Here is a 19,945-nt window from a genome sequence, read left to right on the forward strand (position 1 = left end):
CTAGTACAGGAATGGGAATCACATGCCCTTCCAGATACTGCTAGACTGCAACTCCCAGCAGCCTTAGTATCATAGCTAATGGTGAGCACTGGTGGGAGTTACAGTCCAAACACTTTCAGAAGGCCTCATGATACCTGCTTCTACACTAGAGGCTCAAGTGAGATTTGGTGCAGAATACCTTTCAGCTTCTTAGAAATCAGACATGGATAAGCTGGTTTTTGTTCTCATAACCTCCCAATTTGGTATACCTTTGAAAAAGGCAGTAAAGCTTCATCTGAGATCTTGCACCAAAGGTGTAGTTATGATAATGTGTTTTATCTCCTCCTTCAGCCCCTGAAACCTACCTTAAAAGCTAGCCAGCAGTTCTAAGTGAAAGAGAACTGGAGAGCTGGTGAGCAGGGTGCTGAAAGAGAATGTGTGACAGAGTTGGAAGAGGACATTGCAGGGTTCCCTGTTTCCATGCCTTGCACTGTCAATTGTTGTCAGGAGTGGGTTTTCACACCACCCTGCAGTACCCTGCGCACCAGTGCTGCAGATCTTTGTCACTCGGAACTGCTGAATGGCTTTTAAGATGGGTTTCAGGAACATCTGCAATCATAGTAGTAGTGCCACAATTGTAAATGTGAATAGGGAATAGTTATGCAGTTGTAAGCCTAGCTTACCCCAAAATCGCTGACTAACAGGTTGAAGCCTTCAATTTATGTAGAACTTAGAAACAAGAGTTTTGAATGGGGACCAAACTTTACAAAAGCATAACACCAATTTTTTGGCTTGAATCTGTTTCCTAATCCAATCCAAAATGCTGTTCTTGACCTATAAAGCCCTGTACAGTTTGGGATCTTGTGATCTAAAAATGCAAAAAAGATCTTCCTGCACAGGTCCCATTTTATTATACGTGTGCCTTAAGATCAGCCTAAGAAAACATGCACTTCTCAGTCTAAAGGATGGATGTACAGTGGCCATACCCTTAAGAGAGGGTAGCTTAGCTTAAAAATGGTTGAAGACAGATGTCTTCAAAACTTTGTTCATCATCCAAAGCAAATTACAATCTTAATTCCTTTTGAGACACACATTTAGTATTTTAGCAGGCTTCTGAGAACATTTATGAACTAGCTGTCAAGGTGTTGAAACAAGCACTGGATGTTAAAAGACTTCTTTACCTCAGGTGTGCTGCACATGTCTGCTAAGGCCCAACCACAGGCTTTGCCAGGTACAGCATTCCAAGGGATGATTCCTGAAGTTAAAATACCACAGAAATTACCATTAATGCTGTTAGCTGACATAATTCTCTCTTTCTCAAGTCTCGTTTCCCTTCTACACCCACATGAAAGTTCTGTTTCTTTATCATGCACCCACACATTGACCAGTTCAATCTGGAGTTGGCATTAGCAAGTATGAAATCATTTAACTGTGTTCTCTTTCTACATCCAGGATAGTCTCCTTGCCAAAAGATGTTCTCAGATCTAGCATTCCCATATGTCAGACAAATGGTTGTTTTAGTCACTACGGACATTGTCATGCTGTGCTTATTTCCTATATTGATGAGGTTAATGGATTGCTAGAAAAGATGTCTAATACTTTTCAGGATTTGTCTTAAATTAGGATTGAAGGCTATGTTCTTATTTGTTTAATCATATTGTAATTCTTTTCCTTCTTTTGGCCTTGTGCCCTATCAGACTTCCTTCTTCTATAATTTCTCTGCTTCCATTCCTCAATACCCATCTTCCTTCCAATCCATTTTCTCTTCTGGAAGTGTTCTTTTAGAAGAACTACACAATTTTATTACAATGTCAAATTAGTCACAGTCCTTGACCATGGGTTTTGGGAAGGGACTCAAAGCAGTAGGTACAAGACCCATAATGCAGGAATAAAAGATGATGGCAGCAATACTTCACAGTCCCTCCCTGCAGACTTAAGCAGACAACTCTGGAAAAGACCTGGTGGAAGCTGCAGAGGGAAGTTTCCATCACCAGCCCAGATCACCAAATGCCTTAAGGACAGGTTTTTTTCCTAACCCGCTTCTTTATTTTATTTACCGTATATACTCGTGTATAAGTCGACCTCATGTATAAGTCGAGGTCAACTTTTGGGGCCAAAAATATGGATTTTCATATGACCCATGGATAAGTCAAGGGTGTGCTCCCCTCAGTGTCTCCCTCACTGGGCTTTCCTCACAAAAGAAGCCCAGAAAGGGAGAGGCTTTTGGGTGATTGCGCATCCTCCTGGTGTCTCCTCAGCCAGGTCCCTTCGCTGAGGAAAGGGCCTCGCCGAAAAGAGGCTTTTGGGGAAGGCGATTGCCCTTCCCAGCGTCCCCTGAGCGAGGCTCCTTCCCAAGGGAAGGGGTCTCGCCCAGGAGAGGCTTCTGGGGAGGGCGATCGCCCTTCCCAGCATCCCCTGAGCGAGGCTCCTTCCCAAGGGAAGGGATCTCACCCAGGAGAGGCTTCTGGGGAGGGCGATCGCCATCCCCGGCCTCTCCTCCGCCCGGCTCTTTCCCCACGGAAGGGGCCTGGCTGAGGAGAGGCTTTGGGGAAGGCGATTGCCATCCCTGTCGTCTCCTCATCCAGGCCCCTTCTCGGGGGTGGGGGTGGGAGAGCCTGGCGGAAGAGATTCTGCAGGGTGCGAGATCGTCTCCCTCACTGGGAGGGAGCCGGGCCAAGCGGGGGCTGCGGGGCAATCGGTCACCCTTGCCAGCATCTCCCCAGCTGGGCTATCTCTTGCAGAGGTAGCCCGGCTGGGGAGAGGCTTGGTCAAAGTACCGCAATTTTGGGGCAAAAATTTCTCGACTTATAGTCGAGTATATATGGTATATCCTGCTTTTCTCCCACAGGGGACCCAAAGTGGATTGCACCATACATCGAAACAATACATGTAGAAAGAATCTGGAGTACAAAATTTTTAAAAAAGGATTCAGTACATACTGCATAAGTAAATCTCACCTGGTTTTGCTAGTAAAATAAAGCAGTAAAGTACTCTCTTCAAGTACACTATTATTTATTTGACTGGCAGTCTAGAGGAATAATGCCAGGCCCCAAAAGCAGTAGTGTATCTTATTTTTTTAAAAGCGTATACATTGTTTGTTTAAATAACAGTTACTTGACTGAAACTAGGCTGGGTTAATCCTCCCTCCCCTTTAGAGTCTACTTTATTTCCAAATATGCATGTACGGAAGAATTAGAAAAAGTTGTCTTTGGGTTTCCAACTGCATGTCACTGGGAGTGGTCAGGTAATCTTGATTTCCAAATCTTAGTTTTGATCCTGGGTTACAACAGAGAATGAATGAATCAAGTCCAAATCCCAAGCAGGGTCCCAATGCAACATCACCTTCCAAATATGTGCAGGCTAGTTCTACTTCCCAGTTCTTTTGGGCCCATTTTTATTATTCAAAAACTTTTTACTAAACTCTTAGTTCTCTAGGCTACCAACCTTATCCCAGCTGGCTAAATCCTCATATAACTGCATCTTAACCGAACAACCTTTTTCTCCCTCCCTTTGCTCCACTCCCTGATATTCTATAGTCCATACTATACAACTGTACTTTGTGGCATGTAAATAATCCAATGCTTATTCTGACATGTTCCACTTATTAGAGGTTCACTGCTTTATTAATGAATTCCATCACTTCTGGGAAGCCAGATGCTTGTTCCCTCTTCTAAACACACATGCGCACACAATTATCCTCTTTTCATTGATTTAATTGAAGCTTAAGAATCATAAAATGCACAACCAGTACAAATCTAACCTTAGCTACTAAATGATGTTGCTAGTGTAGATCTGGTTGAGATAAATTTAACTTTTTAGTTCCCCCCCCCCCTTAAAAAAAACAAACCCTCCTCCGAATAGCAGAATATTATTCCCTTGATAGTTACATTCTCAACCTAGATAAATGTTGCTCTTAATGTGGTTGAGCCTGGTCTGTGCTGGTTTTTGCTGTCTGCCTTAATTGGACTCTACTGTGAAGTATACCAATTTAAAGAAAGCTCCGTGACATTAGCATACTTAATACTTCTCTGTTTGGAAAAGCTACTGCTTTGTCATAATTTACTGGAGTATCTTGGAAGAAGACATGATCTGAAAAACCAGTTATGGAGTTACTTTCATCCAGGAACTCATCTACTTTCAAACATGAACACTTTTAAAACAACAACACACAGATGGTTGCTGCTAACAATTGAAAATCTCCATCCAAATAGAAAATTATGGGTTTAGCCATCACAATTTCAAAGACAGAGAAAAGCTTAGTGAAGTATTGTAGAAACTCACGAAAACTGGAGTCTGGATATGACTTCAAGAGGTCAACAGATTTGATTTGGGGCTCAGTTTTCCATCCTTGCATCTAATGGCCACCTGCCTTTGATGTGATCATGGCCCCCCTTCACCTAATCTCAGTTCCTGTCCTCCCCACTCCCCCACAAAGCAGAAATGGCTATATAAAATAATATAATTAGTCATACAGGGATCTGCATAATATATGTAATACTCAAGTTCGGAATTTATTTTTGGTGTAAGAAAAAAAAATCTAGACTCCTTCCCACTAAAGTTTTAGCTGTAATTTACTGTCCACATAGCAAGTATATATATTCCAAAATCAAAAGGAACTGATTTGTAAAACTACATATACTTTGCACTGGAGACATAGTAAAAATATTCAGAGATCTAGTCAAATGTTTCCATTTACGACACTAGCCTGAGATTTATTTATTTTTAAGTATTTGATGATGGGGTCAGGCTTGCCTAAGCAGTTTATATTGCTGATTGTTTTATTATTAAGCCTGATATTGTAATGCGGATAACAGCTGCAAAATCACTTTAGATAAATGACTTGCCAAATACAGTTAAACTGGATGCATTTGGAAAGGGGTCAGTGTAATCTGCATTAATTGAAAAAGTAATGACATGTTCATAGATTCCACACTTGGTTGCTGTTCAGTTCATCTCATAAGCTAAGACAACCCTCTTGAAGATGGGTCAAGGAAAGAAGATAAAACATTTAATCAGGATTAAAATAAGTACCGTATTGCCTGATATCCACACAGATCTGGTCGGCTGAAGCTGTCATATTTGCTGGGAGCGATCTGATGACTTCACAAGTTGACCATATGTTATAGAACATAAAGACTGGCACAGCAGAGAAGCCAAAGACGCCCAGCCAGGCCACCCCAAGTACATAGGTGAGGAAAACAAACTGTGAAGAGGAGACAGACACATTTCACAGAGCTCAGATTTTGCTATTGTTCCTTCAGGGTGTAATTATGTGTTATCACATTTGTCAGTAAACACACAAGCAATTCTATCATGTTAAAAAATTAAGTAGGATATGAGCAATCAGGACTTACCCCTACCTTTTCAGACAGTACTCCAACTGAAGGGTTTCCGAGGTCATGCCAATTGTGGGGCTGGGAGGTTATGTCTGCAGTGCTCTCCTAGCCATGCGGTATGTTGCAAAAAGGCAGACACAATGGCTTACCTCAAGCCCAGCAGAGTGCTGCATAGTCATTTATCAGTGCCCTGACCTAGAGTGCCTCAGAAGCCTTTTGGATGGAGTGTTGCCTGTCTGGAAAGGTAGGCGGTTTGCGGGGGGGGGGGGGGGGGGTCATGTTCAGTTAATGGTTGTAAAAGATATGAGAGGTTTTAAATTGCAAGATTTTAAGTCTGGCTTACAGTTTGGAAACTACTGAACCAGGATGCCAGGAAAACAGAGCACAAAAAAACTTAGATCCAGAAAGAGCAGAATCTTAAGATAGAGATCAAAGGTGGCTTTTATTTTTCCTCCTACCTATCCATTCTTTTTCCTTTTGTAGGATCCAAGGCAGCTTGTAAGAGAGACTAAAGCAGAATGGAAATCTAAAAATAATATTCCTATACCAAACAAACTAATTTGCACTATATTAGTTTTTTAAAAAATTAATTCGATAAAATATTTTGTGGGAGAAGTGTGTGTATGTGTGTATTCTCATATCTCCAATACAGTAATCTTTGAAAGGCAACATTTTAGATAACTTCATGAAAAACCTAGTATCAAAGCCATATGTGACCACTGAGGGAAAGGGCCACAGTTCAGTGGTAAAGCACATGTGCATGCTCCCAGGTTTAATTCCCAGCACCTTCCAGAAGGACTAAGAAAAATTCTTGATTGAAACACTGGAGAGGCACCACCACACAGTGAAGACAACACAATTGGTCTGGCCTCAGTATATGACAGCTAAGTAAGTTGCACTAGGTATTCCAAATATTGTGAGAGCCAGCATGGCATAGTGTTTGAGCATTGAACTACAACACTGGAGACCAGGGTCTGAATCCTTGCTTGGCCATGGGGAATCTACTGGGTTACCCTGGACAAGTCACATTCTCTCAGCCTCGGAAGAAGGCAAAGACAGCCCCACCCCCAACAAATCTTGCCAAGAAAACCCATGATAGGTTTGCCTTAGGGATACCGTAAGTAAGAAAACAACGTGAAAGCACACAACAGTAATGAAGTCCAACTATTAAATGGTACGATTGCACTGCTGTGGTCACTGCAAGGACCAAACAGAAGCAAAATAAATTTTAAATTCCTTAAGAAACATTTTGCAACCAGATATGTTTGAAAGAATTTATCCAGGTTAAGCAGGTATGAGGGCTGCTAAATCACATCTTCTCGATACATGCATCTGCTTTTAGAAATGGCATCCATTTGGGGAGGGAGGCAATTCAGATTAAAACCATTACGGGGAGAGGGTTAATGCTGAAGAATGTGATAATGGTTTGACAACTTCCCTTCCATGTCAAACAACTTCAGTAGTTAACTTTTGTTGACACCTGGGATCTTTTCACATTATGCAGTTATAGCATAGTGATTCCACTTTAAATGACATGGCTGCATCCTATGGAGACCTGGGGAATGTAGTTTGATGAAGCACCAGAGGTCTCCAGCTGTGGAGTCTAAATGCCCTTCTCCAAACTGCAAAACCCAGAATTCCATACAATGGAATCATCACACTGAACGTGGGATCATAGAACTATCATCATACACTGTGGAAGGGCCCTTTTAGAAGATTTCTTCACTGGAGAAACTTTCAACCCCAGTATTATGTGAGGCGTATGCTTGGCTCATGTATGGTAGTAAGCTGGTAGCATTCACAAAATCATGCAAAACAGACCATGACGATTAGATTGGACAAGATTCAGCAATATAACTAATTAACCACTAGTTAAAATAAAGGGTCTCCTGATTAGAACGTACTTGATGAGAATCAATCAAGCATTAGGCATGAATATATTTAACCAACAAATTATTTCAAGTCTAAACCTTTCCTTTTGGGTCTAAAACACTCTTAAAACTCTGGGCTTCAGTATTCAAAACATTTTCCTCATCCCTTACATCTGAGACTGCTGAACACTGAAATCACAGTTTTTACAGAGAGCCTCATTAACCCTTTCCCCAATTTTTTATTGGCTGGGGCTGCATCCCCACTGCAGAAATAAATTAGTTTGACTCCCCACTTTAACTTTTATAGCTTAATGCTATGGAATTACAATATTTGTAGTTTGATGGGGTACCAGACCTCTGACAGGAAAGATTGTACATCTCACAAAACCAAATCTTGAGAATTCTGTAGCATTGACCCATGGCAGTTGAAGTGGTGTCAAACTGCTTTATTTCTACAGTGCGGCAGCAGTTCATGCTGCTGTCAAAATCTAGGTCTACCTTGAAGACTTTGTCAAGGCTTTCCCTTCCTGAATGTTCTTAAGGTCCACTGAGATTGCTGGAAACGCATCATTTTAAACCTTATGCCTTTTCTAGACATTGCTTGCTTACAGATCTTAGCCTCCTCTTCCTCTTTAACCTGATTTCCTATTGTAAACTTTACCTGTGCAATTTATTGTGTTTTCTTATGTGTACTCACTATTTTGGGTGCACATGATTCCACTTTAATTGCCATGATTCTGTTCCATGGAATCCTGGGATTTGTTGTTTAGTGGGTGTTTAGAAATCACAGCCAAAGATCTCCTGCCTCCCAGAAATCAAATGACCCATTATTTGCCAACTCTTGAATCCTAGCTCCGCACTGCCATGGCCTCACTCTTTCAGCCCAGTTACCTCCAACTAAATTCATTCTGGAGCTATATATAAACTCCCTAGAGAAACGGATCTGCTTTGTATGTGATAAAGTAGGACAAAGTTTCTAATACATGCTCCTGTCAAGATTAAAAACATTGCATATGTATGTGTATCTGAGAATATGAGGAAATTTAGATAAGTGTCTGAAGGGGACATTATATTAACAAAACCAATTAAACTATCCTTTATCTGCACAGAAAATGCAATCTGGACTGCATTTTTAAAAAAGGAATAAAAATGCACATATTTTCATATAAAAGCTAGTATGGTTGTCACTGGAGAGTTTGCTGCTAAACTGATAGTATTCAAATCAATCCAAGAACAGAAATATAGGACAAATAAGAATAAAAAATCCCATCTATTTTATCTCCTATTACCCTGATTATAAGCAATTATTTTGATTAGTATGAATGACCACCTTAGCAACTTCCACATATTGTACTGATGGAAACAGATTGATCAGAAATCATGAAATATTGGGTCATGTTCAAGTTAACCAGCCATGATAGAATTCCCATCCTTCCTCCCCAGAATCTAGACTCTGGAAACTGGGATGACAAAGGTAAGGATCATGGCTGTCATGGCTTTGTTAGCTTGACCATGACACAATGTTTTGAGACTTTATCTCTATCTAGCTGATGTTCTGCTTAGATTTGACAGACAATGGCTGGTATCCTGTTGAGCAGTTAGTAACCTAAAGTTACACATGCTTGACTGTTTTGTGTTCATGATCCTTACATAGTCCCTAGGTTAGGGCATACATACAGACTGTGAAAGTCTCCTAATCACCACTTACCAGGCAGCAGCTGCTGCAATCAACAGGGATCTGTTGCCATGTCACTCGTAAAACAGTTGGCTGATGGTGCCACCTCCCCTCACATGAGTTATCTATGGTGTCAGGGGGAATTGCAACAGGGACCCTCCTTCTGCCTGTCATACCAGAGATTGCTTACGGGGTGGGATGGGACTATCATTGCTTCCCAAACAACAGGGAAACAGACCCCCATTGATTGCAACTGCTGCTGCCTGGGAATGGGGTGGGGTCATGATAGGAGTCACTAGATAGCACAGCAACTATAACAGGATTTTGGATGCTGACTTTCCCAAAAGAATAACACCCCATATACAGTTCAGATTAAGATAAAATTTCAAAGAGATAGCCATGTGAATCTGGAAAATCAGTATGCAAAGGGATCTTGTAGCACTTTTGAGTCTAACTATAAGAAAGAAGTTGGTAGCCTGCGCTTTCATAGACTTGAGCCTATTTCCTCAGATACATGTTTGGAATGGAGAATCCAGAGATAGACCTATATAAACCATTTGAATGTGAGAATGTTAATTGACATTCAAAAACCTGTGGGTAGGAAGATGAGATAGCAAGCTCAGTTTTGACCATGGTCATTGGGGGGAAAAGGAGGAGGGAGGATGTTGCCTAAAGCCAAGGAGAGTAGATGACCATATGAATGAGTATTGGAATGTAGTGTGGAAAACGGGGAGAGGGATGTGATAAGCTGGTCAAACGTGTCCTCATGGAGATGGAGGTTAGATTGTGTTGACATGTGTGTAGCGTGCAAGGAAACCATTATCTCTGTTCAACCCATTGCTAGTTAAGATTTTTAAGAAAGCATTTGAAGAACTATCATTTTTGAGGACTAAAAATAACAGCTCTCTGAATGGTATTTCATAATACCTCATATGGTTGTCTGAAAAGGGGGAAAAACATAATTCAGTGGAACAAATATGCTGAAAGAATCTAATAACACTGGCATTTTCTGTTTGTTAAATGATTGTAGTTCTTCACAGTATTAAATTATACCAAAAACTGTTACGAAACAGTTTCACAGTAGCATTTGACACAATGGAAAACACACAAAATCTTCCACAAAGGAAATGGCAAATGTTGGATTTCCAAACAAGGTTTTGCTTAGGTATAGGGTGACATTGCAAAAGAGCAATCAAATTTTCAAAAAAATGGCAGTTACCCTTCTACCTTGATTACAGCAATCACTACTAGATTTCAGTTGTTAACAACATTAAATGAATAACATAAATCATCAAAATTAGCGTAATTATTGTTCTAAAAAGCAAAATGTAAACCCTAGAAGGTGGAATGGCTCAGCAGAATTTGGTTATTCTATCAACTCCAGTAAATGCTAACATGAAAAAGTTGCAAAGTTAAACCATATGCTACAAAATGGAACATGCAGCTCCTTGCCTTCTAACTTTAGAGTATGTGGCCCAGATCCAGATTGAGACCAGTGCAGATGGGGAATAGTTTAAACCTTCTTTCGCTTCTGTTTTTATTTAATAATTCACACATGCATGTACATACAAGAACAAGGGGAAACATCTGTTGGAACCATTTTTAAACCTCTCTCTGTGTTAATTTTTAAATAAGAAACAGGTAAGGGAAAGCTTAGGTCAGAAACTGGTGTATAGCTACGCAGTCAGCATGCTGACAGTTCCACAAATTGAATTTAAATGATTAATTGGATTTTTTTAGTCTCTTTTCTTCTTCTTTTACCTTTTATGTTATGATATCTTTCGTAGAATACATGATAGTAAGGCTGACTGTACCACACCGGTTTTCCTTAACAATTCATACAAAGTGAAGTCAAAGGCTTTCATGGCCAGCATCTTTTATCTTGATACAGTAAGAACAAGTTAGTCCTCCCTATGCATGGATCCTTTATCCACAAATTCAACCATCCATGATTTGGGAATATATATAAATGGTTTTGCCATTTTATATAAGAAACACCATTTTACTATGCCATAGTATATAATGGGACTTATATACAGATTTTGGTATCCACAGGGAATCCTGAAACCAAACCACAATGGATACCAAGGCCCCACTGTAACTTGTAGCAATTTCATTATTTCTGAAATGACACTTTCCAAGGACAAGGAGATACTCTAGGTCTAGTGCTTGTGAACTCCTTTGTGTTTAGTTTGGGCTTTCAAAGATTTTACAGGAATTTGAAGAAGTCCTTCTATTTTGACACCACCACATCCCAAAATTTAAAATGATGGAGTACCAGTCTATCAGCCCTCACCCAGGCATTTGAGAAGCATGTTGCCGTAGCAATTCAGCTTGCCATTCCTGACTTCTATTGTTACCACTTTCTCCTTTTCCTGGATGAAAGTAGATGAGACAGAAAGAGAAATTGGAGTTGGTCACTTGCACCTTTGCCTTAGACTGAATAGGCACAAGGTTGATGCAAAGATGAGCTAATGTGAGCAGAAAAGACCCATTTCGTTATTTCACCATGGAGACTATCACTTTACCTCTTCCAATCAGATGTCAAGGAAAGATCCTCAGGAGAGCAAGAAGAGCGTCCAGGGTTTATGGAATGAGGTATCAAAGGGAAAGAGGACAAAAACAGAGCTATGGCAGATGGTGCATCCCTGGAGCAGATTGTGGTGCTTAGAGCAGCATGAAAAATGTGCAGAATGCCGGTGGGGGAGGGGAGAACAAAATGGGATGGCACAGGATCAAGCTGCAAAATTTGGGATCAAGGAGAAAGTAGAAACATTTGCCAGCATGTTACAATATAATTATGCTGAGAAGTTCCTGCTCTATGTTACACAGTAAACTTCAAGGGAGAGGTCTCAGCCAACCACAGAAAAAGCTTGCCTTCTAGAACTTGGTTCCCTCTGTTGAAAAACTGCCTTATCTTTGACAAGATATACAACGACTGACAGCAGTTGCAAATGTTTGTTAGGAAGTATTAATTGATCATCATGTGAGTTGCACAGTTCTCATACTAAGTGTAGAAATATTACTGTGCATGAATAATAGATAATGGCTAGTGCATACCAATATATTCACATTAATGTAATTAAGCCTATTTACACATGACTTAGGGAGTTTTACTGTGGATGACACTGCAGTCCAGGAGCATAACAAATGTTTCTACTTTCTCCTTGATAAGATTTATTGTCATTCCTTAAATTCAGTTCTTTACTTTACCAAAGAATCCATATACAAACCAGCCACAGTGGGCCCTTCACATTTGTTAGGGTTAGGGGTGCAGGACCCCTGTGAAAGAAGAAAAACTGAAAATAAAAAAATACTATTTTTTATTTGAGAGAACACTTCTCTAGGCAACTCTAGGTCCTCCAGCACAACTCTATGGTCAACATCTACCAGATGTTGATGACAGAATTGCACTGGAGGACCTACAAATGCTTAGAGAAGTGGTCTCTCTAGGAATCTCTAGGTCCTCCAGGATGACATCAGGTGGAGGTTGACACATAGTCACACTGGAGGACCTAAAGATTTCTAGAGATAACATATTAATCAAATTTGTGAATAACCAAATCCACAAAAGTCAAAGCTGCAAATATGGAGGGCCAACTGTACTGCTTATGAGGCATCACCAGTGGGCCTTCTATTTCTGATACATCTAGCAATGCCTTTGTTTGGGTGTGCTAAAACAGCAGGCAGGATGATAGCTGCTGGGACCATGTTACCAGAAAAAAGATCCCAATTACTGCAGAATGTTATCTCAGAGTGGAAAAGTGGTGTATTGCCTTCTAAATTTGCTATCTGACAAACACTTAGACATACAAGATATTTACAAGCATTAACAAGAGCAAATGTTAATCATGTTACTGTACCATACTTACCATTCCACTGATGCAACGCCCACAGATAGTTGTCTTGAATTCACCGTGCAGTTCCTTCACAGCACTTGTTGTATAAAAACCCTCAGCCAACAGAATGATTCCATACAAGAAAAAGAATGATGCAATTCCGTAGATCACATACTGCATTAGTTTTATTCTGAGAAGGAAAAAAACAGGGAAATCAAACTTTGCCATATTAATAAACAGTCCCTTTCCTATTGATAGAGGTGAATGCAAGAGGTAAGCATTCTAATGGTGAAATAGATATAAGGATAGGAAACTGATAAGAGGGCAATATATTCAAAAGACATAGTTTTATCAATGAACCAACAGGCCTTGGGCTATGATCTTGTTTTGGTTGTATACTTTAGGTTTTTTTAAATCCTGTTTTGCATTGCATTTGTGGGTGTGAAAATTCTAATATGGCTTGGCTGGCCTAATGTGAACATTACACACTTTCCAGGAAATAATGCTATTGGGATGTTTGCTGGAGACAGGGTGCCTTATTTAGACTAGGCAAAATCGCTCCTCTCTAATGAGTTGTGTAGGCAGGGATCAATGTCATAATTGGGCTGAACAACAGGATTTGTGAACCTTTACATGGAGCTCTGAACTGTCATATATATTTTTTGCTGAACAGGATAGCCTCAGACTATGGAGTGCCCTCTGTGCTTCACCAAATGGTGATACTTTCTCCTCTAGGATATCCCAACTTCTCCCTCATTTTCAAAAGTTAAAATGTCTGGTACTATAGAAGAGCTTTAAGCTATGGAATGCTGGTTTGTGGGTTTTTTAAAATCATCTTTTTGCCTTTGGCCCTGCCCAACACTGGAATGTATGCTTCAAAAACTACTTTGAAATTGAACTATTTGGTCACCAGGGGGGACCCCCCCCTTGTTCTACAGTATCCTAGGCTTCAACAAATGCTAGCATTTGCTCTTTCACATCAAAACAGTGTAAACTGATCATTGGGAGATTTACATGTAACAGAGATATATCTCCATAGCTATACTTCCTAATACTAAACTCCAAAATTCACATTGTTAGCAATGCTATTTCCATGTTGTTGAAGAACAAGGGAATGAGAGCTGGATGTGCTGCAACAGGCCCATGCAGAGACCTCCAGGAGCCCTTGCAGGCTCTCTGTAGATGCATCCATTTACACTCACAACACAGTTTCAGCTATGTCATCTAAGGCTGATGGGACTCATAGCCTAACTACATCTGGAGGATCACAGTTGCCCATTTTATTTTACGGGGCTCAGTTCCCACCACAAATCTCACATCGTTCTCAAAACAACCCTTTAAAATGGGTTACATCTGATGGAGTGGGCTGCAACTCATAACAGCTTATAACATGCCAGTTTTTGAGGTGCCAGGAGTTTTGTTTGTTTATTTGTTTCCTTTAAAATGTGTTTCATTTACTTTTTCCACACAAAATCTTATTGTTCTAAGTCAAGTCTCAATGTACCAAATATATTTATTTGTACCTTTTTAGAAGGATATAAATATGTCGGGGTGGAAAACTTCAGTTTTAGACATTACAGTTTGAGAAGGCTGTTGGAAAGAATATGGAACATTCTGAACACAAATTGCATGAGAAAAAATGCTGAAGGAATGGTTTAGGCTGGAAAAATAGAACAGGATGATTGAAAAAAGGCAGTGGTCCTTCTGTGTCAAGGAAGGGCAGGACTGTCTAGATCCAGCTGCAAATCCCAATAAAAGTAGACCTACTGACTCAACTGGTGAATGGTACATCAGCACTTGTATAAAATCCATTGATTAAATGGATTTTAGTTGGGAATAGCAATTAGATTCAAAGACAGAAGAACAAGTTTAAGGTTATATAATATTTATTAACTTGCAGTCATTTAGGGATGCAGAAATTTAATGACTGTGCCAACTGCAAGTGGTTAATGATAATATTTATTATTTTATCTTTAGATTCAGCCGTATATCTTCCTGCATAATTCTCCAGGATATTTTTAGTGGCCTGCAATCTCTAGGCAACAGATACTTTTTGCCTTCAGTTGCTATGGAGCTGAATAAGTATACTCTCTTTTGATTTATTGCAAGTCTTGGTTTTTTTTTTCTGTCAAATTAGACAAGACATTTCAAGGGACAGTATATGTTGAATCCCTAATAGATGCAGACCCTTGAAAGAGATGTACAAAGGATATACCCAACCCTCTCCATCAATGCCACTAGTCGCTTCCCAGAAATTTCTAAACTCATTTTGGTTGAGATGGGTTCACCTTCAGTTTTGTTTTATTTTATTTACCAAGCTATGCCTGCCTCCTTATGTGCAGAATTTGTTTTCTTCTGGATACTCCTTAGCTTTGGAGCATGGTGATTTGGTTCACCGCAACTGTGGTACAAAATAAGAGAACTGGTTTCATACTCACACTTCAGATAACAAAGCATGGTCAGTGACGTTTGTGGAGAAACTCTGTTCAAGGATAGATATGGTCCCAGCGAGAGCCACATGACCGCAGCCGCAGAACAAAGCCACCCCAGAGAAGCAGAGAATCGTTGCCACAAGGGAAGTATATGGAACTCCTCCCAGGCACTTAATGCAACATTCAAAGCAACCTAAGCAGAAAAGAAAGGGAGGGCTGTGAATGAAAGGCAACATTATTTAAAGAGACGAGCAAATTACAACTTGCTTGGTTTAAAGATGGGAAAACTAGTAAAAGGGAAGATCCTCAAGATAAAACAGCAAAAAGGATGTGTTCAAAGCACAGTTCCCAAGCTTTTCCTTTACATGGTCTACTACATTATCATCAAAAGCATTTGTAGACTATGTAAGTGAGCAATTGCAAACATTTTCAGCAGAGCTGATGGCTGACTGTCAAACAGGAATATTAAAACTACAGCTATTTCTTGTAATTCATGATGCTTACTCACAAATATATTACACTCATCACAGTAAATTTAGCTGCAGTAGGCCTGCCATTGTGGAGGAAGACAGCATTTGCCATGCAGGCCAGGACCTAGCTGCTCTGGCTTTATCAGTAAGTATTTCAGTGATGCTGATTTTAGCTGGCATTTAATACCTGATCTCTTTAAGCAACCAAAGTGACCACTGTGACCTTTTTCCTCCTTGCTTGCTCTCTGTAACTGGCTCATCCATTTCACTTTTCTCTGTAGATCAGAGCATCATTGGCTGATGCACACAGTCCCCATGGACCATTTGCAGCATTCTCATGGATCATCAGTATTCCATGCACCACAGTGTGGAAACCATTAGTTTACAGGTAAGAGATTGCAGTTCCTAGTTTAACTGTTGTTCCTTAGACTTCATACCTGTTATCTTAAACCACAAGAGTGAGGAGTATCCTGCTTGTACAAATCTGGCCAGTTCCCCAACCCAGGGGTGTCACTAGGAGGGTGTAGGGAGTCCAGACCGGACCAGGTAACACCCTAAAAGGGGTGTGTGTGACACCACTGCTCCCTAAAATCTGCTTTTTGGCAGAGATGAGCTGTAGCATTTGCCTATGTCCCTTTAGAACACAGCAGAGATGGCATGAGTGGGGATGGCTCAGTTTTTTTTTTTAAAATAAACATTAAAAAATATTTTTTAATTATTTTAATATTTTCTTTAAAAGCATCACATTAAATTTTCACTGTAACACATGGAACTATGTACATGTAAAGACGTTAAGGTTGTGTGTATGATACTGCAAATTAAAGGTACATTTTTAATGTTGCTAGTTGTTTACGTGACAACTATTACCATTACATTCAGTGATACATGGGGATTATGATTTATGAGCAACATTAGTACAAAAAAGATTACTAAGGATTCTATACAGTGTGATATGGGAGGAAGTCAATGGGTGTGTGTGAAACCATGAGTTACCACACTGGGTGACACCAGCTTTAGTGATGCCACTAGTGATGCCCCAACTCACAAGATCTCTACTCCTACTTTCAAAAGCTGCTCCTAAAGATTGTGGAAACCTTCAGAACAGAACAGAATGCAAAAGACTGTAGCAGACAGGAGGCAACCTGTAATAATTTTATACGGACAAGCAGGACAGCTCTCTGCAAAGGCTAAATAAATAAAATAAAAATCCATGCAGCAAGAGATTCAGAGATGAAACAAGCTGATAGTTTGCCTCCCCCATGAGATATTTAATTAATTTTAAGAGAGATGATAAAAATAAAACCTTCTAAATCCACTCAGTACGCCATACTGTTCTTTTTTGAGACATTTTTGCATGCAATAACCAAGTAGGAGAGCAAGGGGAAAAAAACTCTGTTAGAATCTAATCAGAACCATGAAATTGCTAAGTGGCCTTAGGCAAGATATCCTTGGCCATCTGCCTTTGGAAATCCCAGGTCCCATTCAGCTACCTGGGGGAAATTATGCCAAGGCACATAATAATTATTCATATAATGCATGTGGTGAATTTTTAACACTGAAAAAGTGCCACGTAAACACACACAAAATTCTCTTCGAGAATAATGTCTATTAGTTGAGTTGGGAAAAGAACCAATCCAATATCCTCTCAATGTAGTGTAAATATCTGCATATGGCGATTCCCTGTGCCAGCACCTCCATGCAGGATAGCAACATTGTATAACATATCAATGCTAGATGCCATTGTGCAATGCACAATCTACTACCAGAATGCATTAACATTGCTGTATGCACAACTCAGCTTTTGCTACTGTCAGCAAGATAACATCCATTGTGCTATAGTGAATTCACCCTGTATGTGTATGGAGATTATAAAACTGGGGGGGGGGGGGGTAATAACAGGAGAAGGAAGGGAATGGCATGCTCCTGGCCTTATTGCATGTTTGTACAAATCTGTCAATGAAGAAGAGTTGTCCGTTCACTTCAGTATTAATGGGTTATCCCATTATTTAAAAAATGGAGGTAAATGACAGGACAATTCCTCTTCATTCACGGGATAATCACAGGATAATCATGATGTCGTCTGATAATCTTTGCAGAATCGCACAATAAGGATAGGAGCATCGTGCTTCACCCCCATCCTTCTCCTGTCATTACCCATCTGATAATCTCCTATGTCACTAACAGAATGCCAGTTAATGTGTCCAATCATTACAAATTTCTCTTACAGCTTACAGAGTCTTTCTCCTATGCAAAGAACATTCTATGCTCGGAAAGAACTACTAGTACTTGTGCCAAGCCACTTTAACAAACATCCAAAAGGATGATTATTTAAAAGCCAGCACTGAAGGGTTTTACATCCAGTTCTACAAAGCAAATCTACTCCAACAAAGAGGATGCCTTCAAGCCTTCAAGGCAACTTAATGCAGAGAACTAGTACAGAGCTCCAAATGAAACAAGGAAGGTTGAGGGAAAGCAGTGAATAAGGAAATTAGCTCCAGACTGCTGACATACAAAGATAATTTAAAATGGAAAAATCTTATAGTGTGAACATTATGGGTTTGGCAATCTTGCAAGCTGCCTTGTGGAATTATAAAGAAAATATCCAAAATGTTTTTTAATGGACTATCATTTCATTACAACACACTGCTGTCCTTCTGAACTTCTTTGCATATGTTGTTGTTCTGTTAGTCCAGATTTTTTTGCATGTACACTATGAGGGATAGTTCAATCTTTTCACAATCTAAAAAGTCTTTTCTAAATGATGTCAGTAGTGTGGCTTGGTAGAAACCACTTCAATTTCAGTCTTCACTGTGTGCCACAATGTCATACAAGCAGTATAATTCTGGCATAAAAACAATTTCCATTTTTTTTTCTTATGTGCTTTCTGAAAAAGTACAAACTGTGCCACGTGCCCTGCTATGAGCAGTTTGCTTAACAACAAGGGGTGGCTAAATCTTAAAGGAGCTGGATTTGGACTTGAGTGTAAACTTTCAGGCTCCCTTCCTCCTTCTACCGTACCTCTCCAAATGCCCACAGTGGTTCATTTGTTCAACAGAAGATGCCTGGTATTGCTTCAAACCCCAGATTACTTACCCACTTAACTTCTCAAGACAACTCTTAATCAAAGTATGCACAAGTTGATGCATTATTCTGAGTATATAGATGCTGTACTATTCATAACTTGGATTAGACTACTCAGGCATGCAATTAAAAATCCTTTAAAAATATTGTAGCTGTTTTTTAACCATTTTTGGGTGCTGTATTAAAAATGTTGTATCACACATACAGTATATCTTTCACAAATTCAATATTTGAATCAATTCAGTTGTTATTCAGCTTTGATTAAGTGTGGACTGGACACTGATGTTCCAGTGTAATTTTGAAAAGATATTTGTGTTTCAAATGCCTACTGGAAGACTTCAACGTCTTTTTTACTCTTGGCAGAATCATTTAATTCAGTAACATGTTAGAACATAAACATCAAAGCAAGTAGTGGAAAAAACAAGTGATGGAGCAAATCTGAGGTCATTTAGGGATTTAAAAGGCCAAGTTCCTCAATTTTGCAGACCATTTTAATGAAATCTGATAGTTCATGATAACTCTTCCTTCAGTTACAAGATAAGCTTTGCAACCCCTTGAGTTCTTCTCCAGTCACCCACCAGCTTGCCTCCAACTTCCCTTTGGGAGTACTGGAAAAATTACAGTTCCCCCTACTTTTGGCTTGCCATAATAACAAAAGAGTTAGGTGTGGGGAAAAGAGACCTTCCTTGCTCTGGTGGAACATTGTACCCAATGTAAAGGGAGCCAAGAGATGGGCTGGACTAGTGGGAGATGGAATGGGGAATGCACTTTAGAACTGTGTGGGGAAGGTACTAGCAATTTAGAGGCCGTGGAGAGAAGCTCATTTAACAACTGCCTCAAACTGCTATTTCCTTATTGAATAAGAATATTGGCTTATTCCAAATCATTATGAGGAGAAAGCTAGAGGTGGGAAGGGTTACTCATCACTCAATGTCAAGAAAGAAAACTGCACTGGCAAAATTGCACGCACACACACACACACACACACAGCGCTTCACTATACTCCAGGCCTTTCACCCTGCATTTAATATTAACTCGAAAAGTGTATATACCCCTTTACCTTTTATCTAGCTTTTGCCACCCACCAACAACTAACACATTGGACTAGGCGACACACCTGTCCACCACAAAAATAAGTTCTCACTTGTACCTTTAACACAACACATTCTTGAGTTCACATATACATATTAATAAGATGGTTATAAGGAAAATCCAAGTAAGATGCATCCCGTTCATAACAAAAGGTTTAGAGACTGTATCTG

The 19,945-nt window shown here is 39.8% G+C and overlaps 1 protein-coding gene across 9 annotated transcripts in view; it reads right to left on the reverse strand.

Annotated features, from left to right (window-relative positions):
* GPM6B (glycoprotein M6B) overlaps positions 1–19,945 on the reverse strand; it is a 148,600-nt gene that overhangs the window by 4,315 nt on the left and 124,340 nt on the right. For all 9 annotated transcript variants that reach the window (XM_089511637.1, XM_089511633.1, XM_089511636.1 and 6 more), the window contains 4 exons: positions 15,139–15,325; positions 12,734–12,890; positions 5,011–5,182; positions 1,161–1,234 (listed from right to left, as the gene is read on the reverse strand). In XM_089511637.1, the coding sequence (XP_089367763.1) occupies positions 1,161–1,234; positions 5,011–5,182; positions 12,734–12,890; positions 15,139–15,325 (590 nt within the window). The remainder of the gene's footprint in view (positions 1–1,160; positions 1,235–5,010; positions 5,183–12,733; positions 12,891–15,138; positions 15,326–19,945) is intronic.

The sequence above is a fragment of the Sceloporus occidentalis genome, unplaced genomic scaffold (assembly GCF_023333645.1).
Source record: "Sceloporus occidentalis isolate IW3139 unplaced genomic scaffold, rSceOcc1.0.p SCAF_2, whole genome shotgun sequence".
Lineage (NCBI taxonomy): Eukaryota > Metazoa > Chordata > Lepidosauria > Squamata > Phrynosomatidae > Sceloporus > Sceloporus occidentalis.